Below are 25061 nucleotides of genomic sequence, written 5' to 3'. Positions count from 1 at the left end.
TTTAATGATCTGCACACAACAACCAAGCCTCCATATTTTATTCCTTCTATGCTGTGGCACTTCGAACAACGATAACGTGTGCAAAGTCGTCACATCGAAGACCTTGCTGTGTAGATCGTTGGCTGCTGGGATTTTACTGGCTTTCTCTCCTATTGATTTCTCTATTACTAGCTCTTACTGATTTCTCAGGTGCTAATTCTCTCTTTGGGATCTCTTAGTGCCTCGGAATCAAGCCCCTTCCCGCAGAGTCCGTATCAACTACCAGGCCCCCGTTCATACTAATACTACACAATTCCATTTTTAACTTGTTGCTTTGTTTATATTTTAGAAACAGGAAACCTACAGCACAATACAGGCCCTTCGGCCCATAAAGCTGTGCCAAACCTTAGAAATTACCTAGGATTACGCACAGCCCTCTATTTTTGTAAGCTCCATGTATCCATCCAGGAGTCTCTTAAAAGACCCTGTCGTATCCACCTCCACCACTGCCGCTGGCAGCTCATTCCACACACTCACCACCCTCTGTGTAAAAAAAAAAGCTTACTCATGACATCTCTTCTAAACCTACTTTTATCCATGGTACAGTAAACTTCTCTGCATTTACTGTTATAGACCATTATAAATCCTCCTGAGCCATTCTGTAAGGGACCCACTTTAATTTCTGTTCATCTTTTCTTTCTGTAACACAGCCATTATGTCTACTTTGGTCTTCTTGCTCAATTACTGTCATATTCTGCATTCCCTTTCATTTTGAATGTCTTGGTCATAGTTTGCTGAGTTCTGAAATGTTCCTAATCCTCAGCCTACCCACAATTTTTGGCAATGTTATTAGCAGATAGTTTTAACCTTTAACCAAATCCTACCTTTAGTTTCTCTCGTTTGGTGGTTTTTCCTATTAGCCTTTTGAGCTTTAAATTCAGACACATTGCACTAATCCATCTGTTATTCATTGTTGTCATACCTTTTAGTATAGTTTCCAATAAACTGCTGAATTGTTTAGATTTAAGATCTCAGTTTTAAATCTTTTTCACTCTTAAGTCAACATTAATCATTTAGTTATTACTCTTCTCTCAAGCCCTTTTAACTACAAAGATATTAATTACTTAACCCTTTCTCTTTGCACAATACTCATTCTAAAATAGCTTGTTACCTGGTAGTTCATCAGCGTATTGACCTAGGAAATGCCTCGTATGCAGTCCATGAATTTGTCCTCCACAATATTGCCACTGAGTTGATTTGCCCGGTCTGTATGAAGTTTAAAAGCCATGTTATTTTGACCTGCTGTGTTGTACAATTTCCTGATATACTCTGCCCTAAGTTACCCTGCAGTTGGCCATTTTTCAACGACTCCCAGCAATGCTTTCTGCTGTTTGCTGCTTTATTTTCCAAGCTAGGATTACTTTCTACCATTGATATATTGGGGTTTTCAGGTGGGGCTAGAGGGACATATCAGACAGTTGGTGATCGGCAGCTGGCATTAGGGATGTATGAGAGACAATGACTGGGGACTCTGGCAGTTCCAGTGATATCAGATGGGAACCTTTGGTCAGGATGGTGGCTGAAGATTGGCAGTAGGAGGCAGTGCCAATGTGGAAGGCTAGGAGCTCCTGTGAATAGATGACTAATCCATTGTGGCCCAAGCTCCTGGCAGTGCTCTTAATAGAATGTGTAATGATGAAATGTGTCGTGGTCACTCATGTCTGTAAGTGTCCATTGAAAGGTGCAAGATGACTTTTATCACAGCTCACTTCAAAAATAATTCAGCTTTTGTTTCAGCTTCATGATGCTGTTTGAGCATCATGGGGCAGTGGGTTGACGGTTTGATGTAGTGCAGTTTTCAATAACCAGGTTTCAAATGTTCTGTTTTATTTTCTGCCTTACTGAGAGAATCATAAGAAATACTGTTAATCCAGCTTCACCTATCACCTTCCAGCTAGCCTCCTATCCCTCCCCTCACACTTTTGTTCTGGCACTTCCGTTCTTCCTTCTCAGCCCTGAAGAAGGGTCTCGGCCCGAAATGTCAACTGCTTACTAATTTCAATAGATGCTGCCTGACCTGCTGAGTTCCTTCAGCATTTTGTCTGTGTTAGTTTGGATTTCTAGTGTCTGCAGACTTTCTCACGTTTATGATTTACTGTATATCTGTGCCCTGTTTCCATTGTGTTACGGGCCAAGCATTTGTAAAGTAAATGGCACCACGCATGTCAATTAATACAAAGCACCATGTTGTGAAAGGAAGACAGACAGACATACTTTATTGATCCCGAGGGAAATCAGCTGGTATTCTTAATGGAATCCTCTCTTTCAGCTTTTTACTGACTTGTTTAAGAATAATGCTAATCGCTCTGAAAGCACCGAGAAGAAGTACAATCAGAACTACTTCATGGAAATGGCAACATTGGATGGCATTTATGATTACATGATGTATGTGGGTAAGTGCGCTAAATAGCTCAAGTCAGCAAGTCTATATGTGTAAAGCCTGAGCCCTTTGTAATTCTGATCCTTTAATATGATCATGGAGATTTTGTAAACTTGGTCCTGAAGAGTTGTTTGTTACATCCAGAGCCTCTCAAAGCCTTCCATCATAAAAATAAAGAATAGCTCTAATTCTGAAAGTGTGTCTACTCTTTCTGGATTAACACATCAAAGGGAATAATTACTCTGGATTTGCCTCTCTCCCCAAAGTCACTTTGTTATTTTTGACCCATTCACCCTTGAGTGTTATTGGAGAAAAGCAGATCATAAAAAAATCATGAAAACTAGTGCAATAAGGAAGGTTGTTCTCAAGTATATTCTTTTTAAAAGATGGTGTATAAGTGCAATATTAAAAGAAACTTTGTCCACAAGTCTGCCATAAAAATGTTGTAGATAAGAATTGGTGTTCATTTGTAAAGGCAGGGACCGATTAGGGGGAGTCAGAATGGCGTTGTGAGGTTCTTATCCTGTTTCACTAACTTGAGGTTCTTGAAGAGACAACTGAGGAGATTAATGAAGGTAGAGCAGTAGATGTTGTCTATATGGACATTTGACAAGGGCCTGCATGGTCAGTTGGTCCAAAAGTTTACTTCCAATGTGAGGTGGCTTATTGGCAATAGGATGCAGAGGATGGTGATGGAAAGATTCTGTTAGGCATCCTGCCCTCTCTCGGGAAGAGTCAGCGTCCCACATCAGCCTCAGAACCCACAAACCTAAACTAGAAGTTAATCATATTTGGTCTCGAGGGATTCCCTGGAATAAGCAGCTATAGCCACAATATAATGTTTATAATATCATACATGTTTAGGTTGGGGTGATATTGGGACGATCTTGTGTTCAATTTTGTATTTGGAAAACCTTATTCAGACTGTATGTGGAGCCCACTATAGACGTCCTCTGATTTGTACCAGTGGTTGCTGATCTCCCCACTGGGAAGTGTGAGTGAGGGAACACTAGCTATGTGTCCAACAGATTATCTGATCCCCCTGAACATCACTGAGGCAACCCAAGTGAAGGATTCAAGCATGCTACAGATGACAACTAAGTTTAATATGCTAACAGTTGGATTTTGTTTTGATTTGCAGCCCGTGTTGTTTTTCACATCCCAGACTGGCTGCATCATTTTCTAATGGGTGGACGCATTCTCTTGAAGAACACACTGGAGGCATATGCAAACAATTACCTTCAGCGAAAGCTGGACCAGTTGCTCCAGGAGCATCGAGTGGTCTCCCTTATAACTCTGCTGCGAGGTGAGTAGGAGAACTCAATGAGAGCAGAGGCCACGCCAGAGATTCCTATTGCTAACTGCCTTCAGTGCTCTGACTGCGCCTCTTACAACGCATCATCTGCTTTGGCATTGATACGTGAAAGGGAAGCAGGAAATGAAGAGACCGCAAATGCATGTAGAGAGACATGGATAAGAAGAGGAGGAGGGGAGATGCTGCTTATTAGAAAGGGAGAATAAGGGATTTGAATTGAACTTAGCAAAATTTAAATCTTACATCTGTCCCACAACGTGAGGGGGTAAAAATCTTTGTGTTATGACTCCGTTGCAATGTTCAGACATGTGATGTCTAATAGCTTGTAGAGAGAAGCTGTCCCGTAGCCTGTTGGTTCTGGCTTTAATGCTGTGGTACTGTTTGCCTGACGGGAGCAGCTGAAACAGTTTATGGTTGGGGTGACAGATGTCCCCGATGATCTTCCACGTCTTCTTTCTGCACCCGCTGCTATAAATGTCCTCAATGGAGGGATGTTCACACCCACAGATGCGCTGGGCTGTCTGTACCACTCTCTGCAGTGCCCAGCAATCAAGGTTGGTGCAGTTCCCGTACCAGGCAGTGATACAGCCAGTCAGGATGCTCTCAATTGAGGACTTGGGGGCCCGTGCCGAACGTCTTCAGTCACCTGAGGTGGAAGTGATGCTGTTGTGGCTTTTTTTGCCGCACAGCCGCTGTGTACAGTCCAGGTGAGATCCTCAGAAATGTGTATATTGAAACTACTCATCCTCTCAACTGCAGTCCAGTTGACGTTGATCTGGAGCTTGTCTCCGTTCCTCCTGCAATCCACAAGCAACTCTTTTGGGCTTTTTTTGGACATTGAGGGAGAGGTTGTTATCTTGGCACCATTGTGCCATTAAGATCACTAGTGGGTGAGGTAGCATGTTCGTTGTGCTCTGTGTGTCCACACGTTCCTCTGGATTACTCCGTTTCAGCCCTCTTGCACTCCCTCCAAGAGTGTGACTTTCCCCCCTTCCACCACACCCAAAGTGCTTAGTAATAATTTATTTGTCTGTGGGTTCAAGGCCATTAGATTTGGCTTGCAGTCCTTGGCAATGTAATGATCCCATGCATTGCTCATCAAAGAACAGGGCATCTGCCCACCTTTTTGATCCTGCATTTCTCTTTGGATCAGTATCAATATTTTTGTCTGACTGCTCTTTGTGAAAATTTGCTAAGTGCCCATTGCTGAATTTCCCATGTTACAATGGTCAGGCACCTGAGGCAGTAAATGGTTTTATGTAACTCTTTTTTTGTTCTTTCTGCTGCCAGCACTTTGCCCATAATCCATTCAGCTTTGTCTTCAGCCTGTTTCTTCCAGTTGCTCAGACTGACTTCATCCACACTCGAGTTTTTAATAATAATAACCATAATAACTTATTCATGGAGCACTTCTCATATAGATGATGTAGTTCAAAGTACTTTATGATGAGATAAAGTACAAACCTGAAAATAAAGGACCAAAAGGTGTTAGTTAAAAACAAGTTAAATAGGTTTCAACTGGGTGTTGAGAAATGTCAACAGAGTCAGCATCCCTTACAGGTTTAGAGATTGAATTCCACAGTTTAGAACATAGTTCAAAAAAGCGGATCTGCCAAATATTTTTTGAGGAAGTTGCTTGAAATTAAGAGACCTGAGAGTGTGAGCAGGATTATAAAGTGAAAGTGATTTTATGTTGTATAGTACTCCAGTCCTAGACAGTTGAAAATTTAAAAACAAAGAAGTAAGAGAACTTTAAAATCAATTCTTAAAGCTACAGGAAGCTAACACAGAGTAGCTAGGATGGGAGCTCCCTCGTCTTTGTTTCAGTTAAAAGACTTGCAGTGGCATTCTGAGTGAGTTGAGGCTTCTCAATAGATTACGCTTCATAAAGCCAGTAAAAAGTGCATTGCAGTAATACAGTCTACTCGATATAAAGGCGTAAAATAGTTTTTCAGCTTCATTACATGATCGAAACGGATGTACCTTTGCAATATTTCTTATGCGTAGAAATTCTGCCCTGGTCATTTTCTTTATGGGACATTTCAAAGTATTGAGAATGTTGATGAGGTAAAGCTAAAAGGACTTGGTGTTTCAATCCCTATGATAAGTCGGCACTCTCAATGTTGGCAGTGGGTTTGGAGTGGTGACAAGGAGGGTAGGTACTTCATCGGGGTCATCAGGTGGGCACCCTCCTTCTTTGACATTTCGTTGATAAGCCCACGACGTCTCCAGAGGGCTCAACGGTGCTACCTGGTGTCCCAGATACACCCCCCTCGGTTCCGTACCCTCCTGTCTTCATCTTGCAGCCCTGTTGTTGTCTTTCCTTTTAATCCAAATCCAATTACTGCTTTCTTCTGCTGCATTTGACAAAGACTGATTGCTTGTTGGAGTGAATAACCCTCACCCCCATCTTCTTCAATAGACTGGTCGTAGATGTAGCCATGAATCTACCTACTTCTGCAGGAAAAATCTTGGTCTTCCAGCCATTCTGTGCAGCTTCAGTTGCCAGTTCAGAGTACTTGGCCTTTTTCCTCTCATAAGCTTCTTCAACACCATCTTCCCATGGTGCTGTCAATTCCACAACATGTGCCAGCTTGGCTGTTGTAGACCACAGGTCCATGTCTGGCTGGAGTGTTGTAGCCACAATGTCTGGGGGAAACACAAGCTTTATTTCCCCAAGTCCATGTCCATTTTCCAATCCCGAGCATCCTGCAGGACGCTTACCTCTTTTGATGTTATATGATGCTCCGGAGGTTGGCCCGCTGGTACAAATCGTGTGATGTGAACATTTCTTGCCGATGTTTATGGGAGCATTTGTGGTGATTCGCCTGTTACAAGATTGATGCCAGCTGACTGAGAACTTGGTTATGCTGCCAAGTGTACCGCCCCTGGCTGAGGCTCGTGGGGCATCCTGTTAAAATGTGCCTCAGTGATGCAGGTGCTTGAGCAAACGGGGTCTTCTCCCCACCACTGGTTCAGATTCTGGGGTGTGGGTAGGAGGTCATAAGTGGCTCTGAAGCCACAGGAAAAAAAGCAAGAGCATTAGTTAGTCCTGACAAAGGGTCTCGGCCCGAAACGTCGACAGTGCTTCTCCCTATCGATGCTGCCTGGCCTGCTGTGTTCCATCAGCATTTTGTGTGTGAAGTCATATTTTAAAATTAGTTTAGTGCTCTTGTTTTTTTTTCTGTGGCTTCAGAGTCACTTATGACCTCCTACCCAGACAGCTGGCATCAATCTTGTAACAGGCGAATCACCACAAATGTTCTCCCACATACATATGACTTGTTGGTTTTAAATGCTGAACAATTTTCTTCCTATTGACCTGACTTCTACCTTTAAAGATGTGTGGCCATGGCATTTGTTCCTCCACCACATTTAATGTTTCTATTTATTGTGTGTTCTCTTGCCTTGTTTTACTTCCTTAAATGCGCTTCCTTGCATTAAGACATAGCAGAATTAGGCCATTCAGCTCATCGAATCCACTGATTCATTATTCCCTCTGCTCCTTGTTCAGATAACCTTTGATACCCTTTCTAAGCAGGAACCTGTAACTTCTGCTTTAAGTATATCCCATGACTTGGCTTCCACAGCTGCCTGTGGCACTGAATTTCACAGATTCACCACCCTGTTTTAAAAGGACTTCCTTTTGTTCTGAGGCTGTGTGTCTGGTCCTAAACTCTCCCGCTATAGGAAACATCCAGTCAATCCAAATATTTCAGTATTGAGTGGGTGCAAATGAGATCCTCCCTCATCCTTCTGAACTCAAATGAGTACGGGCTCAATTAACCCTTTCATCCTCAGGACCTTCTCTAATGCCAGCACATCCTTCCTTTGATATGGGGCCCAAAGCTGCTCCAAATGTGGTCTGAACAATGCCTTATAAAGCCTCAGCATTACATCCTCACTTTTATATTCTATAGTCTCAAAATGAATGTTAACCTTGCAAGTGCCTTCCTTACCACCGACTTGACCTGCAAGTTAACCTTTAGAGAATCCTAAGACTCCCAAGCTCCTCTGTATCTTTAATTTCTGAATTATCTCCCTATTTAGAAAATAGTTTAAACCTTTACTCCTTTTACCACAGTGCATGACCATACCCTTCCCATCTGCTACTACTTTGCCCATTCTCCTAACCTATTCCAATCCTTCTGCAGACTCCCTGCTTTCTCAACACTACCTCCCCTTCCATCTGACTTTGTATCATCCGCAAACTGGCCACAAAGCCATTGATTCTATCCTCCAGATCATTAATATATGACATGAAAGATAACAGATGCAACACTGATCCTTCCAGAACTACGAAAAGGAAATAAATAATAAATCAGTAAGTATCAGGAACATGAGACGAAGAGTCCTTGAAAGTGAGTCCATAGGGCAGTGGTGTCAAACTCATTTTAGGTCACGGGCTGGATTGGGCAAAATGCAGCTTCATGCGGGTCGGATCAGTCAGGCATGTGTGAACGCAGCTTTCATTGCCTCCGTTTTTTCAGCCTGTTCTCATGTGTCTCAGTCTCTGCTATAACTACAAAGTGTTTCACTTCACAAATTCCATTTCTTATGAAGGAGACTGCTGAGCAAGCACTATTTTTATGATTGGTATTAACTTACAATCATAGGCTTCATATCGCCGGGCCATTAATAATTAAAATAATAGATCTATCTAAAATGATCTCGCGGGCTGGATATGGCCCACGGGCCTTGAGTTTGACACCTATGCCACAGGGTGTGGCAACATCTTAATGATGGGGCAAGTAAAGTTGAGTGAAGTTGTACCCTTTGATTCAAGAGCCTGGTGACTGAGGGATAATAACTTTCTGAACGTGGTGATATGAGTCCTGCACCTTCTTCTGATGGCAGCAGTGAGGAGGGAGCACGTCCTGGGTGGTGGGGGTCCCTGATGATGGGTGCTGCTTTCCTGTGACAGCGCTTCATGTGGATATGCTGAATGGAGGGCTTGAGGGTTTTACCCATCATGCACTGGGCAGCGTCCACTATTATTTGTAGGATTTTCTGTTCAAGGCTGTTGGTGTTTTCCTACCAGGCTGTGAAGCAACAGTCAATATACTCTTCCATATGCATCTATAGAAGTTTGTCAATTTTAGATGCCATATTGAACCTTTGCAAACTCCTGAGGAGATAGAGGCACTGTGTGCTTTCTTCGTAATTGCACTTACCCATCATGCTCCATGGTTGCATTGAGTTCACTGTTTATTAAAGTGCAAAATTTGTGTTTGCACTCACACTTTTACTAGTTTATGTAGAGTGCTGGTGTGAGAATTTGAGGCTTGTGTTGTTTGAGGTTTATAAATCCCTCTTGCGCTAAATGATATCTGAACTACATCAATACATACTTGGACAGCATCAAGTGCTCTTTAGCAAGTTTATATTACCACTGTAAATTGGGATGTCATGGTAGCATAGGGGTTAGCATGACACTGTTACTGTTCGGGGCATCAGAGTTCTGAGTTCAGTCTGACCTCCTTTGTAAGGAGTTTGTATGTCCTCCCTGTGGAAAGCATGGGTTTACAAAAATGTACCGGTTAATTGGTCATTGCAAATTATCCTGTGATTAGATGAGGTTATAGTGGGGGTTACTGACAGCACAGCTCGAAGGGCTGGAATGGCCTTTTCTGCACTGTATCTCTAACTACTTTTTAAAAAATATTTCCTCCTGATTGTGATGCTTCCTGGCCACTAGCCGTAGCTGGTTGATGTGAAGGACTGAAGCATTATTTCCTTTACAGATGCAGTCTTCTGTGAGAACACTGAGACGCACTCCACGGAAGACAGACAAAGGAGGGCAAAGCAAACTTTTGATGAAATGATGGACTACATTCCAGGTAGGGAGTTAAAGTGGACTCTGTGTAAGCAAGCAGAGAATCCGAGCAGGCTGCAAAGGGTGCTGCTGTCAGGAAGCTGGTCAGGGTTTGCATATATTTGCTACACTTGCAAAACATGTTTGCAATATTTACTTCATTTGGTGTCTGAGGTAACTTTCTCACTAAAAGCTCTTCCCCAGAAACATGAAGTGTCAGAGTTCTGTATTTGAGTTTGCAAAGCTGTCACCGAGCACAAGGTAGCAAAAGTAATTCCGGCTGCTCAATGGGATATAAAAAGATGAAGGTCACTCTCTGCTTATCTGTACCTGTCAGTTAGATAACTTGTTCAAAACATCTTACTGGGTTAAACACTGACTTCATGTACACAAATATCTGAAACAGATATATTTAAAGAAGGAATTTTCATATTGGAAATTTACTTACAAACTTTGTATAATTCAGATGCACACATTTATGAGACTGTTGTTCTGCATATGCATTTCTTGTGCAAGTGTCATGTACTAGGATTGCTCAGACAAATCTGCTTATCTAAAGCACTCCGCATTGCAAAACAGCTACTTGATTGACACCCATCAGTCATCTTAAATACTCCCTCCCTCCAGCACCAACGCACAGTGGCTACAGTGTTTACCATATCCAGAATACACTGCAGTTGCCCACTTGGGCTATTTACAACATCCCTTCCAAAACTCAGGATCCTGAGCGCCAGGTTCCCCTCCAAACCACACGTCACTCTGGTGCTGCTGAAGCATCCTAGACCTTAAACATTGCTGCTTCCACAGACCTGCTTAGTTTATCCACATCGGGACAGCACGCACCAAATGCTTGAGGGACTCGGCAGCATCTATAGAAACCAGTCCTGATAAAGGGTTTCAGCCTGAAGCATTAACTGTTTATTCATTTCCATAGGTGCTGCTGACCTGCTGAGCTCCCCCAGTATTGTGTGTGTTGCTCTAGAATTGCAGCATCTGCAGAATCCCATCTGAATCAGATTTAATATTACCAGCATATGTTGTGAAATCTGTTAATTTTGTGGCAGCTGTATGATGCCATACATAAGTATAGAAAAAACTGAATTACTGTACGTATGATATACGTGTAGTTTAAATAAGTAGTGCAAAATAGAAATTAAGAAAAAGTAATGAGGTGCTGTTCATGGGTTCAATGTCCATTCGGAAATCGGATAGCGGAGGGGAAGAAGCTGTTCCTGAATTACTGAGTGTGTGCCTTCAGGCTTCTGTACGTTCTTCATGGTGGTAGCAATGAGAAGAGGGTATGTCCTGGGTGGTGGGGGGTCCTTACAGATGGAAGCCGCCTTTCTGAGGCACCGCTCCTTGAAGATGTATTGGATACTATGGGGGCTAGTACCCATGATGGTGCTAATTTTACAACTCTTTGCAGCTTATTTCGATCCTGTGCAGTACCCACTCCATCCCAAATGGTGATGCAGCCAGTTTGAGTGCTCTCTACAGTACATCTATAGAGGTTCTTATGACTGAAGATTTCCCACTTTGGGTCAGACTTTCAGCACTATAGTTCTTTTTACTTATATAACCATATAACAATTACAGCACGGAAACAGGCCATCTCGGCCCTTCTAGTCCATGCCGAACGCTTACTCTCACCTAGTGCCACCTACCTGCACTCAGCCCATAACCCTCCATTCCTTTCCTGTCCATATACAATAGACAATAGGTGCAGAAGTAGACCATTCGGCCCTTCGAGCCTGCACCGCCATTTTGAGATCATGGCTGATCATCTACTATCAATACCCGGTTCCTGCCTTGTCCCCATATCCCTTGATTCCCCTATCCATAAGATACCTATCTAGCTCCTTCTTGAAAGCATCCAGAGAATTGGCCTCCACTACCTTCAGAGGCAGTGCATTCCAGACCCCCACAACTCTCTGGGAGAAGGAGTTTTTCCTTAACTCTGTCCTAAATGACCTACCCCTTATTCTCAAACCATGCCCTCAGGTACTGGACTCTCCCAGCATCTGGAACATATTTCTTGCCTGTATCTTGTCCAATCCCTTAATAATCTTATATCTTTCAATCAGATCCCCTCTCAATCTCCTTAATTCCAGCGTGTACAAGCCTAGTCTCTCTAACCTCTCTGCGTAAGACAGTCCAGACATCCCAGGAATTAACCTCATGAATCTACGCTGCACTTCCTCTACAGCCAGGATGTCCTTCCTTAACCCTGGAGACCAAAACTGTACACAATACTCCAGGTGTGGTCTCACCAGGGCTCTGTACAAATGCAAGAGGATTTCCTTGCTCTTGTACTCAATTCCCTTTGTAATAAAGGCCAACATTCCATTAGCCTTCGTTACTGCCTGCTGCACTTGCTCATTCACCTTCAGTGACTGATGAACAAGGACTCCTAGATCTCTTTGTATTTCTCCCTTACCTAACTCTACACCGTTCAGATAATAATCTGCCTTCCCAAAGTTCTTACTCCCAAAGTGGATAACCTCACACTTATTCACATTAAATGCCATCTGCCAAGTGTCTGCCCACTCACCCAGCCTATCCAAGTCACCCTGAATTCTCCTAACATCCTCGTCACATGTCACACTGCCACCCAGCTTAGTATCATCAGCAAATTTGCTGATGTTATTTTCAATGCCTTAATCCAAATCGTTGACGTAAATTGTAAACAGTAAATTGTAAATCCCAATACCAAGCCCTGTGGCACCCCACTAGTCACCACCTGCCATTCCGAGAAACACCCATTCACCGCTAACCTTTGCCTTCTATCTGCCAACCAGTTTTCTATCCATGTCAATGTCTTCCCCCCGATGCCATGAGCTTTGATTTTACCCACCAATCTCCTATGTGGGACCTTATCAAATACCTATCCAATTTTTTTTTTAATGCCACTTACTGATGTGTAAGTACATAAGCATTCCTTCATTGTTGCTGACCTAAATCCTGGAACTCCTTCCCTATTTAAAAAATTAATCATTTGTAATTTCCTAAAAATCTGCAACTTTGTTGTAAAATCCCATCTGGTTGAATACTGCCCTTCAGGGTTTCTCTCTCTGTGCTGCTACTTTATGATGTAATTTGCCATATCCTTTTATGTAACAAACGGCAAATTTTGTTACATGTGCCAGTGATAATAAATGATTCTAATATTCCGATTTGTTCAAAGGGTATCCGGTTGACTTTCTCTGTAAATATTGTTGGTTTTTACACTTGTTTCTTTGCTTGGCAGATTATTTTGTGAAGTGCATTGGGGAAGAAGCCAAGTACGAGGGGGTGAGACTGCTGTTTGAAGGGCTGCAGCAGCCTGTGCTAAACAAACAGGTCAGTGCCCAATTTCCTGTGCTGGACATCTGTCCCCTCTGGCCGTTCCACTTCAATGTCTGTAATAGCACCGAGCATCCTTGGGTATCCCTTTCGAAGGAAGACGTCCTTGAGTACTTCTGAACTGGACTCTAAGGGTCAGTGCTTGGGGTGGGGGTGGGTGAGGTGCTTAAGGACTTTGACTCTATCACTGGGGGTTTCTTGTTTCATGGATGTCTGTGGCAAGTAAGAATTTCAGGTTGTACGTGGTATATTTGGATTTTCAAAAGGCTTTTGACAAGGTCCCACACAGGAGATTAGTGTGCAAACTTAAAGCACACGGTTTTGGGGATATGGTATTGATGTGGATAGAGAATTGGTTGGCAGACAGGAAGCAAAGAGTGGGAATAAACGGGACCTTTTCAGAATGGCAGGCAGTGACTAGTGGGGTACCGCAAGGCTCAGTGCTGGGACCCCAGTTGTTTACAATATATATTAATGATTTAGACGAGGGAATTAAATGCAGCATCTCCAAGTTCGCGGATGACACGAAGCTAGGCGGCGGTGTTAGCTGTGAGAAGGATGCTAAGAGGATGCAGGGTGACTTGGATAGGTTAGGTGAGTGGGCAAATTCATGGCAGATGCAATTTAATGTGGTAAATGTGAGGTTGTCCACTTTGGTTGCAAGAGCAGGAAAACAGATTATTATCTGAACGGTGGCCGAATAGGAAAAGGGGAGGTGCGATGAGACCTGGGTGTCATTGTACACCAGTCATTGAAGGTGGGCATGCAGGTACAGCAGGCGGTGAAAAAGGCAAATGGTATGTTGGCATTCATAGCAAAAGGATTTGAATACAGGAGCAGGGAGGTTCTACTGCAGTTGTTCAAGGCCCTGGTGAGACCGCACCTAGAGTATTGTGTGCAGTTTTGGTCCCCTAATCTGAGGAAAGACATTCTTGCCATAGAGGGAGTACAGAGAAGGTTCACCAGATTGATTCCTGGGATGGCAGGACTTTCATATGAAGAAAGACTGGATCAACTAGGCTTATACTCACTGGAATTTAGAAGATTGAGGGGGGATCTTATTGAAACGTATAAAATTCTAAAGGGATTGGACAGGCTAGATGCAGGAAGATTGTTTCCGATGTTGGGGAAGTCCAGAATGAGGGGTCACAGTTTAAGGATAAAGGGGAAGCCTTTTAGGACCGAGATGAGGAAAAACTTCTTCACACAGAGAGTGGTGAATCTGTGGAATTCTCTGCCACAGGAAACAGTTGAGGCCGGTTCATTGGCTATAATTAAGAGGAAGTTAGGTATGGCCCTTGTGGCTAAAGGGATCGGGGGGTATGGAGAGAAAGCAGGTACAGGGTTCTGAGTTGGATGATCAGCCATGATCATACTGAATGGCGGTGCAGGCTCGAAGGGCCAAATGGCCTACTCCTGCACCTATTTTCTATGTTTCTATGTTGTTTATTGTACATGTAGATTCTCTAATATTGAAAAGTTTGAATTTAAGATAGATTTGTTCTAAATCAGATCATTTTGTCCCTGTCAGTAGAGACTGCTTAAGTGGTTTTAAAAGATAGAGGTCACTTTAAGGCATTAGTTTCACAAAACAATTTGTATCAACATTTTACACCATACCTAGTTCCATTGGATATTTACCTAATAGCTAGGGAGGGAAGGGTTAGATTGATCTCAGAAGTAGGTTAAAGGGTCGACATAACATTATGGGCTGAAGGGCCTGTACGGTAGTGGACTGTTCTATGTTCTTAAAATTTAATACCACCTTTCTAAAGTAAACACCTTGTGTTCAGAAGGTACTTTTCAAATCTGTGAGGATTTGCTATTCTCGACACCATGTAACTTTAATCCAGCAGTTAGCTGAAGTGTAAAGTTTAATAAGAGAATAGAAATTGCTGGTGGCAGTCATTTAAAGACTAGAAGCCAGAGAGGGAGGGTATTGGATGGGTGGTTGGCGTCCGTCTGTCTGGAAGGACAATGGGTGATGGTGATCATCATCTCAAGCCTGGGCGAAAGGTACAGAGATCCTGAGGTGCCAGTTCTCAAGATCCCCTTCTCAGCCTCACCAGTGTAGTCCAAAGGAAAGCTAATGAAGCGATACGTTTGGCACCAGCTCGGCTGCAGGAGCTGCTGGAAGAATGTTCAGTGATGTCCAGCCACCTTAGGAGCTCCACTCCAGATCTGCTGCTTGGGTTTACTCCCGTAGCCTTCGTCTCTCCTGAGGCTGCCCGCAAGGCAGTGGGGTTATTTACCTGTAGCTGGGGATCTGGTTCACAAACACCAGGGAGTGTCCACACTTGGGAATAAAGGGGCACAAAGTACACTGCAGATGCTGTGGACAAATCAACACGTACAAACAAGCTGGATGAACTCAGCAGGTCAGGCAGCATCCATTGAAACGAGCAGTCAACGTTTCGGGCTGAGACCCTTCGTCAGGACAAAGGGTTTCATCCTGAAACATTGACTGCTCGTTTCCACGGATGCTGCCCGACCTGCTGAGTTCCTCCAGCGTGTTTGTACGTGGGAATAAAGGGGGCCTTTTCTGGTTGGCTGCCAGTGACAGCAAGTGTCAGTGGGAGAACTTTCCACATTACATGTCAGTGATTTGGTTGACAGAATTGATGGCTTTCTGGCCAAGTTTGTGGACAGTCCAAGGATTGGTGGAAGGTTAGGAATTGTTAGAGGAAGCAGAGCATCTGCAGAAGGATTTGTGCAGATTAGCAAAATGGTAGATGGAACGCAGTGTAGGGAAATGAATGTATCATCATGCAAATTGGTAGAAGGTATAAAGGTACCTTCTAAATTAGGAGCAAATTTAGAAATTAGAGATCCAAGGAGTCCTTGTGCAAAATTTCCTGAAGGTTATCTTGCAAGTTGAGTCAGTGGTGAGAAAGGCAAATGCAATGTTCGACTATAAGACATAGAGGCAGAATTAGGCCATTCAGCCCATCAAGTCTTCTCTGCCTTCCATCATGGCTGATCCTGGATCCCAGTTAACCCCATACACCAGCCTTCTTGCCATATCCTTTAGTGCCTTGACTGATCAGGAAATGATCAACTTCCCCCTGAAGTATAGCCAAGGACTTGGCCTCTACCGCAGTCTGTGGCAGAGTATTTCACAGATTCACTACTCTTTGGCTAAAAAAAAATCCTCCTTATCTCTGTTCTAAAAGGTTACCCCTCAATTTTGAAGCTGTGCCCTCTAATTCTGGATAACCCCACCATAGGAAACATGGCCCCCACATCATCCACCCTGTCTAGTTCTTTCAACATTCAGTTAGTTTCAATGAGATCCCAATGCATTCTTCAAATTCCAGTAAGTACAGGCCCAAAGCTGCCAAACACTCCTCGTATGTTAATCCCTTACTTCCCGGAATCATCCTCGTCAGCCTCCTCTGGACTCTCCCCAATGACAACACATCCTTTCTCAGATATGAGGTCCAAAACTGTTGACAATACTCCAAGTGCAGCCTGACTAGTGACTTATAAAGGATCAGCATTATCTCCTTGCTTTTATATTCTATTCCCCTTGAAATGAATGCTAACATTGCATTTGCATTCTTACAGACTCGACCTATAAATTAACCTTTTGGGAGTCTTGCACGAGGACTCCGAAGTCCCTCTGCCCCTCTGATGTTTGAATCTTCTCCCCATTTAGATAATTGTCCACACTATTGTTTCTTTTACCATAATGCATTATTGTTCATTTCCCAACACTGTATTCCATCTGCCATTTTTTTGCCCAATCTTCCAATTTGTCTAAGTCCTGCTGCAATTGCATTGATTCCTCAGCACCACCTACCCCTCCATCTGTCTTCGTATCATTTGCAATTTTGCCACAAAGCCATCACTTCCATATCTAAATCATTGAGAAACAATGCGAAAAGCAGCGGTGCCAGTACCGACCCCTGAGGAGCACCACCAGTCAGTGGCAACCAAACAGAAAAGGCCCCTTTTATCCCCTGCCTCCTCCCTGTCAGCCATTCTGCTATCCATGCCAGTTACCTTTCCTGTAATCCCATAGGATTTTATCTTGTTAAGCAGCCTCATGTCTGGCACCTTATCAAATGCCTTCTGAAAATCCAACTAAGTGGTATCCACTACCTCTCCTTGGTCCACCCTGCTTGTTACTTCCTCGAACAAATTTCTCAGGCAAGATTTCCCTTCACAGAAACCATGCTGACTTTCACTTATTTTATCATTAGTCTCCAAATACCCCGAATCCTCGTCCTTAATAATAGACTCCAGCACTTTCCCAAACCACTGAGGTTAGGCTAACTGGCCGATAATTTCCTTTCTGTTGCCCTCCTCCCTTCTTAAAGAGTGGAGTGACATTTGCAATCTTCCAGTCCTCCAGGACCATGCCCGAATCAAGTGATTCTTGAAAGATCCCGACCAATGCATCCGTTATCTCTTCAGCAACCTCTCTCAGGACTCTGGGATGTAGTCCATCTGGTTCAAGTGAATTATCCACCTTAAGACCTTTCAGTTTGCCTAGCACTTTTCCCTTTGTAATAGCAATGGCATTCACTCCTGCTCTCTGACATTCATGGACCTCTGACACGCTGCTAGTGGCTTGCACCCATTACGAAGTACCCATTAAGTTCATCTGTCAATTCTTTGTCCCTCACCAGCATCATTTTCCAATGGTCCAATATCAACTCTCACCTCCCTTTTACTCTTTAGATGACTGAAAAAATCTTTTGGTATCCTGCTTTATATTATTGGCTAGTTTGCCCTCATGCTTCATCTTTTCCCTTTTTGCATTTTTAGTTACCTTTTGTTGGATTTTAAAAGCTTCCCAATCATCCAGCTTCCCACTCACTTTTGCTACCTTATATGCCCTTTACTTGGCTTTTATACAGTCCTTAATTTTCCTCGACAGCCATGGTTGCCTACCGCTGCAGTTTGAGAACTCCTTCACTGGGACAGATCTATCAATAGCTTTGTGAGCTATTTCCAGAAACTTCAGCCATCTCTGCTCTGCTGTCATCCTGCCAGTATCCTCCTCCAATCCACCTGGGCAAGCTCCTCTCTCATGCCTCTGTAATTCCCTTTATTCCATTCCTATACTGATGCCTGTTACTTGTGCTTTTCCCTCTCAAATTACAGTAAAAATTCAATCATATTTTGATCACTGCTTCCTAAGGGGTTCTTTTGGTTTAAGCTCCCAAATAAGATCTGAGTTATTACACAACACTCAATCTAAGATAGCCTTTCCTCAAGTACCTCAAGTGCAAACTGCTCTAAAAAGCCATCTTGTTGGCATTCAACAAATTCCTTCTCTGATGATCTGACATCAAACTAATTTTCCCAATCCCCTGTATATTGAAGTCCCCCATTACAATTGTGTCATTACCCTTATTACATGCCTTTTCCAGCTCCCTTTGCAATCTCAACCCCAAACTATTTGGAGGCCTATATATAATTCCCATATGTTTTTTCAATCCTTGCAGTTTCTTAACTCTACCTCCAAAAATTTGACATTCTCTGACCCTCTGTCACCTCTTTCTAAAGATGTAATTCCATCTCTTACTGACGCAGCCACACCACACCACCGCCCATGCCTTCCTGCCTGTCCTTTTGATGTTAAGCTCCCAACTATGGCCTTCTTTCAGCCACGACTCAGTGACACCCACAATGTCGTACTGACCCATTTCTAATTGCACCACGAGTTCATCCACCTTATTCCGAATGCTACACACGCCCATATGAGGTGACAGAGGCACGAGTGAAGGTTTCTCCAGCAGATGTGCTGAGACAGAGCACAGTCATTTTATGGAGGCCAGATTAGACTCTGTTGTACGGAAGGTAGAACCTGGAACCTCAACTAGTGAAAGAAAACTACATGATTTCAACAATCTGTATCAATCTGGCCACTGAGTCAAGTGGAGTACTAAATCTCCGGTTGGTGACAGAAATCTTCCTGCTGTTTTCAAGGAAAGTGAGGGTGGTGAAAAGTTGAAGGGGTCAGGTCAGCTCAGCTGTTGGAGGCAGAGTGCTGGCTTCCTCTGCATGCATGTAGCAAGGTTGTGAAAACATACCTCAGTGAATAGCAAAGTTTATGGAAACAGACAGCTTTCAAGCACATTTTTAGTGAAGAATTGAATTGACTTTTTCTTGCATCTTTCACACGACATGAGTAAAAGTCTTTACATTATGTCTACGTCTGAATCTGCAATTTATAGTAATTTGTAATAAGCAGGACAGACAGTATAGCATAGAAATACAATTGTATCAACATGAATTAATCAGTCTGATGGCCTGGTGGAAGAAGCTGTCCCGGTGCCTGTTGGTCCTGGCTTTTATGCTGCAGTACTGCTTCCCGGATGGTAGCAGCTGGAACAGTTTGTGGTTGGTGTGACTCCAGACCCCAGTGATCCTTTGGGCCCTTTTTACACACCTGTCTCTCTAAGTGTCCTGAATAGTGGGAAGTTCACAACTACAGATGCACTGGGCTGTCCACACCACTCTCTGCAGAGTCCTGCGATTGAGCGAAGTACAGTTCCTATACCAGGCAGTGATGCAGACAGTCAGGATTCTCTCAATTGTGCCTCTGTAGAAAGTTCTAAGGATTTTGGGCCCCATAGCAAACCTCTTCAAGCGTCTGAGGTGAAAGGTGCTGTTGAGCCTCTTTCACCACAGAGCCGGTCTGCACAGACCATGAGATCCTCGGTGATGTGTGTGCTGAGGAACTTAAAGCTGTTCACCCTCTCAACCCCAGATCTGTTGATGTCAATGGGGGTTAGCCTGTCACCGTTCCTCCTCTAGTCCACAACCAGCTCCTTTGTTTTTGCGACGTTGAGGGAGAGGTTGTTTTCTTGACACCACTGTGTCAGTCTACAGAGACTTCTTCTCTGTAGGCTGCCTCAATATTATTTGAGATTGGGCCAATCAATGTAGTATCATCTGCAAGTTTAATTAGCAGATTGGAGCTGTGGGTAGTGACACCGTGATGGGTATACAGAGAGTAAAGTAGGGGGCTTAGGTTACAGGCCTGAGGGGCTCCTGTGTTGAGGGTCAGAGGGGCAGAGGTGAGGGAGCCCGCTCTTACTACCTGCCGGAGATCTGACAGGAAGCTCAGGATCCAAGGCAGGGTGAAGGCCGAGGTCTCTGAGCTTCTTGTCAAGCCTGGAGAGAATTATGGTGTTGATTGTACTGCAGAAGGCTGGAGTTGTGAGATTTGAGGTTAATTAAATCCCTCACTCAGTTGGGGAATTCATTTTCCTTCAGTACAGAAGTCCCAGTAACCAAAAGATATTTATGAAGCTGTCTTACGGAGATTTATTCACCATCTGTTACATGTGGCCAAAATGTCTAATAAAGTATGTTACACTAAGCTCAGACATTTTTGGGGTGGGTGAAAATAGTCTGAGGTTGCTGACAGGTTATCAAAGGGCATACTCATTAAATCTTACAAGTGATTGCCAGTAAGGCACAATTATTATTTTAAAAGAGACCTTGTTTAACAAGAGCTCTTGTTTAAATAAATTAGTAAATGATTACGTTTTGAAATGGACATTTACTTATTTCACTTTTATTTCAGCTAACATATGTGCTGCTGGACATTGTATTGCAGGAATTATTTCCTGAACTCAGTAAGGTAAGAAGGCACAGCACGTCAAATGTTTGCACACTTTTGAGTCTGGAACATACTGTTACCAGCTCGTGTTTGGAATATGGAATATAGTGCCTGCTGATGTGGTGGAGCTAGACTGCACTGACACCGTTAAGAGGGAAGTGGAGAAAACATGGAGAAAGGGGTCTGAGAGCAGATCTGGGGAGATTCCCTGACAGAGAGTGAGCACAGACTCTATGGGCTGAAATGACCCTCTTCAATGCTGTTATCACCATGTGATTCAACGAACTGTGTCTGAACCAATTAGGTTGAGTGCAGAGGCCCAAGGTGTTCCAATCTTGGCTATTATGTGTAGAAGAAGGAATAACGTGGCTTTTAATTGATAGAATATTTCATGGTTTCAAAAGGTGTCGAGAAATGTATGTTTTCTTTACAAGCATCCATGAAAGCAGAGGAGTGCCCCAAAGAACGAATGACTGTTAAACGTTAGAACCCCAAAGCGCTCCCCCCTCCCACGCATAAGCAGCAGCTAAACAACAAATCCCCTCCTGTCCCCCACCAGCAAAAAAAAAAGCATCGGCACCCTCCACCGAGCACTCAGGTGTGCAGCAAAACATCAATAAAGACATGGACTTGCAGTACCCCAAAGACTTGTTCACCTGGTAGTTTGATGTACCACCTAATAAGGGAAAAAGAGGTGTCCCTATTTCACAGCAAGAGGGGAGACATAACAAAGTCTGTTACATGAACGACTTTGTCAAATGTCTTACTAACAACCACAGATCTGGCTTCATTAATCACCTTTGTTGTCATATGAGAAACTCCATCAACTTGGTGAGACTTGGGTTACCCCACATAAAGCCATGCTGGCTTGTCTCTAGCCAATGGTTTTCCAAATCCTCATAAATCCTATCCCAGCTTCCTTATGACTGACATGAGACTCACCAGCCTATAATTCCCAAGGTTATCCCAATTTCCCTTCTAGAATACCGCAGCAACATTAACTAACCAGTCCTCACCTGTGGCTAGTGAGGACACAGCTCGAGCCCTCTCACTAACCTGGGAGATCCAAGTCATTGGGTATACTTTTAGCAAAGGTTGATAGGTCCTTAATTAGTAAAAAAACGTCAAAGGTTATGGGAGAAGGCAGGAAAGTAGAGCTGAGAGAATCAATCAGCTTTGAATGAAAGGCGGAACAGACTCAGTGGACGGAATGGAGTAATTCTGCTCCTATGTCATATTGTCTTACATCTATCAGGCCCTGGTGGCTTATCCATCTTATTGTTCATCAAAAGACTGATCACTAAGTCTCAATCTGGCCTAGCATATTTGTATGTTCGGCACTCTTAATACAATCCTCCTCCTTGTCAAAGTCATTCAGGGCTTCACCCACATCCACCTCCACCATGCACATGTTTTTTTTCTTTTATCCTTGATTGAAACTACCCTCTCTGGTTATTCTCTTGCTCTTAATGTAAGTACAGAATAGCTTGGAATTCTTTTTAATCCCACATGCCAACGACTTTTCATGGCCCCTCCTGACTCTCCTAGTTCCATTCTTGAGCTCATGTTAGAGGGGGAAATATTAATTGGGAGGCGTGGTGTTACTCATCAGGGAAAACGTCACAATCATGCTCAGAAAGGACAGGCTGCAGTTTTTGTCTACTGAAGCCATATCTGAGGAATAAGAAAGGGATAACCATGTTAATAGGGTTATATTATAGACCACCCAGTAGTCAGCGGGATTTAGAGCAGCCAATTCGTAGAAAGGTCAAAGGCAGTTGCAAGATAAAGGTTGTGATAGTAGGTTATATTAACATTCCACGTATTGACCAGGACTCCATACTGTAAAAGGGCTGGATGGGATAGAGTTTGTCAAATGTGTTCAGGAAAGTTTCTTTAATCAATGTATAGAGGTCTCAACTAGAGAGAAGGTGATACTGGATCTCTGATTAGGGAACGTGACAGGGCAGGTTACATAAGTGTGTCTAGGGGAACACTTTGGATCTAGTGATCTTAATTCCATTAGTTTCAAGGTAATTATCGAGAGGGATGGGACTGGGGAGATCTTAAATGGATTTGTTGCATCTGTATTTACTTGGGAGATGGACACAGAGTCGATAGAACTGAGGCAAAGCAGCAGGGAGGTCATGGACCGTATACAGATTACAGACAAGGAGGTGCTTGCTGATTTGAGGTAAATTAGAGCACCCCGTGGACCTTGTGGAGGCGTAGAAATTGCAGGGGCCTTTGAAGAGATATTTAAAGCATCCTTAGCCACGATGAGGTGTTGCAGGACTGGAAGATAGCTGATGTTGTCCTGTTGTTTAAGAAAGGCTCTAAGAATAAGCTGGCAAATTATAGACCAGTGAGCCTGGGGTCAGTAGCGAGTAAATTATTGGAAGGTGATCTATATCTACTGTAAAAGTATTTGGATAGACAGTGCCTGACAGTCAACATGGTCTTGTGTGTGGTAGGTCATGTCTAACTTAATGGAGTTTTAATGGAAAGCTGATGAGGGCACGGCAGTGGATGTCGTCTATGTGGGTTTTAGCAAGGACTTTGACAAGGTCGCACATGGGAGATTGGACAAGAAGGTTCAGCTGCTCTGCATTCAAGGTGAGGTAGTGAATTGGATTAGATATTGGCTTTGTGGGAGAAGCCAGAGAGTGGTAGTAGATGGTTACCTCTCTAACTGGAGGCCTGTAACTAGTGGTGTGCCGCAGGGATTGGAGTTAGGTTCATTGTTGTTTGTCATCAGTATTGGATGCTAACATGGTAAACTGGATCAGATGACACCAAAATGACTGGCATAGTGGACAGCAAGGCATGCTTCCAAAGCTTTCATTGGGGTCTGGTCCAGCTGGAAAAATGGACTGAAAAATGGCAGATGGAATTTAATGCAGAAAAGTGTGAGGTGTTACACTTTGCTGTGTAGGATTTAAACAGTGAACGTTAGGGCACTGGAGAGAGTGGTAGAACAGAGGGATTCGGCATTACAGGTAGATAGGGTCAAGGAGAGCTTTTGGACCATTGGCCTTATCGGTCAAAGTTTTGAGTACAGGATAAGGGATACTATGTGTGCAATTGCATAAGACATCAGTGAAGCCACTTTGAAGTAATTTGTGCATTTTTGGTCATTTATCTACAGGAAAGATATCAATAGGATTGAAAGAGTACAGAGAAAAGTTACAAGGACATTTCTTACAACTCAAGTGCTGATAAAGGTTAAATATGTTAAGACTGTGCCCTGGCATGTAGGAGAATGAGGAGAGATTTGACAGAAGTATACAAAACTACAAGGGTCAAGGCTTTTTCTATTGAGGTGGGGTAACACTAGAACTATAGGTTAAGGTGAAATATTTAAGGAGAACACAAGCGGAACTTCACTCAGGGTGGAACCAGCTGCCAGTCGAAATGGTGGATATGTGTTTGATTTAAGCATTTAGGTTTGGATACATGGAAATGAAGGGTTTGGAGGTCTATGGGAGTGGTTTGGTTGATGAGACTAGGAAGAATAACAGTTCAGCATGGACTAGAAGGGCTGAAGGACCTGCAGTGCCCTATGATTCTATTCTCGCTTCTTTATAGTCCTGTACGTATGTTTCATTTTCCTTCTTCACTAAATTCACAACTCCCTTGACCTCCAATGTTCCCTTACCTTGCCGTGTTCTTTTTCTCAGGAACGTACTTGTTCTGCACCCTATGCAGGTGCCCTTTAAACACCCTCCACATGTCAGATATGAATCTGCCCAAAAAGAGGTGTTCCTGATTAATTTTCCATAGTTCCTGCCTAATAATCTTGTAATTTGTCCTGCTCTAAATCAGTACTCTTTGCAATGGTTGCAATTTTCCTTATGCTATCCTAGAACTTAAAGGAGTTGTGGTTACTGTTCCCAAAATGTTTTCCCACCAAATGGTCTGTCACTGACAGATTCATTTCCTAACACCAGGTTCTGTATGGCCCCTCCTCCTGTTAGACTGTCTACATATTGATTTAAGAAACCCTCCTGGATGCACCACGCAAATTCTGCCTCACCTAAGCACCTTGCACTAAGGACCCTGTGTATCTGAAGGAAGTTGAGGTAACTTACGACAACCACTCTGCTATTTTTACACCTCTCTCTCCTCTGCCTGTATGCAGATCTGTTGGATGTCTGTCATATAATCCCATCAGTATGATTGCAGCTTTCTTATTTGTGAATTCTATCCATATCATATGTCATCGAACCAGACCTCTGTTAATGTTCCAATGAGTGCAGCTATGGTACTGCACCTGATCCACATTTGCCTCCCTGTCGTCCTTTTCTAAAAATCAGAACCCTAGAACTTTAAACATCCTGTCCTGTTTCCCTCTGAACTATGTCTAATGACCACCACATCATTATTTTACGCACTGATCCACCGTTTAAATTCATCTCCCCTCCCCTTAATGCTCATAGCATTAAAATACACACTCTTCAACCTGTCTGTCTAGTGAGTCCTTCCTATCAGACTTACTAAACATGACATCTACAGCCCCTGGATCCTTACCATCTGACCTGGTGCTCTGCTTCCCACCCCCTGCCAAACTAGTTTAAAGCCTCCTGAG

At 43.3% G+C, this 25061-nt stretch overlaps 1 protein-coding gene across 4 annotated transcripts in view; it reads left to right on the top strand.

Annotated features, from left to right (window-relative positions):
• Positions 1 to 25061, top strand: part of snx14 (sorting nexin 14) — a 138819-nt gene that overhangs the window by 106511 nt on the left and 7247 nt on the right. For all 4 annotated transcript variants that reach the window (XM_059986585.1, XM_059986588.1, XM_059986587.1 and 1 more), the window contains 5 exons: positions 2309 to 2432; positions 3561 to 3725; positions 9479 to 9574; positions 12797 to 12888; positions 20438 to 20494. In XM_059986585.1, coding sequence (XP_059842568.1) covers positions 2309 to 2432; positions 3561 to 3725; positions 9479 to 9574; positions 12797 to 12888; positions 20438 to 20494 — 534 coding nt within the window. The remainder of the gene's footprint in view (positions 1 to 2308; positions 2433 to 3560; positions 3726 to 9478; positions 9575 to 12796; positions 12889 to 20437; positions 20495 to 25061) is intronic.

Source organism: Hypanus sabinus, chromosome 12 (genome assembly GCF_030144855.1).
Source record: "Hypanus sabinus isolate sHypSab1 chromosome 12, sHypSab1.hap1, whole genome shotgun sequence".
Classification (NCBI taxonomy): domain Eukaryota; kingdom Metazoa; phylum Chordata; class Chondrichthyes; order Myliobatiformes; family Dasyatidae; genus Hypanus; species Hypanus sabinus.
This window is presented reverse-complemented; position numbering and strand designations above follow the sequence as displayed.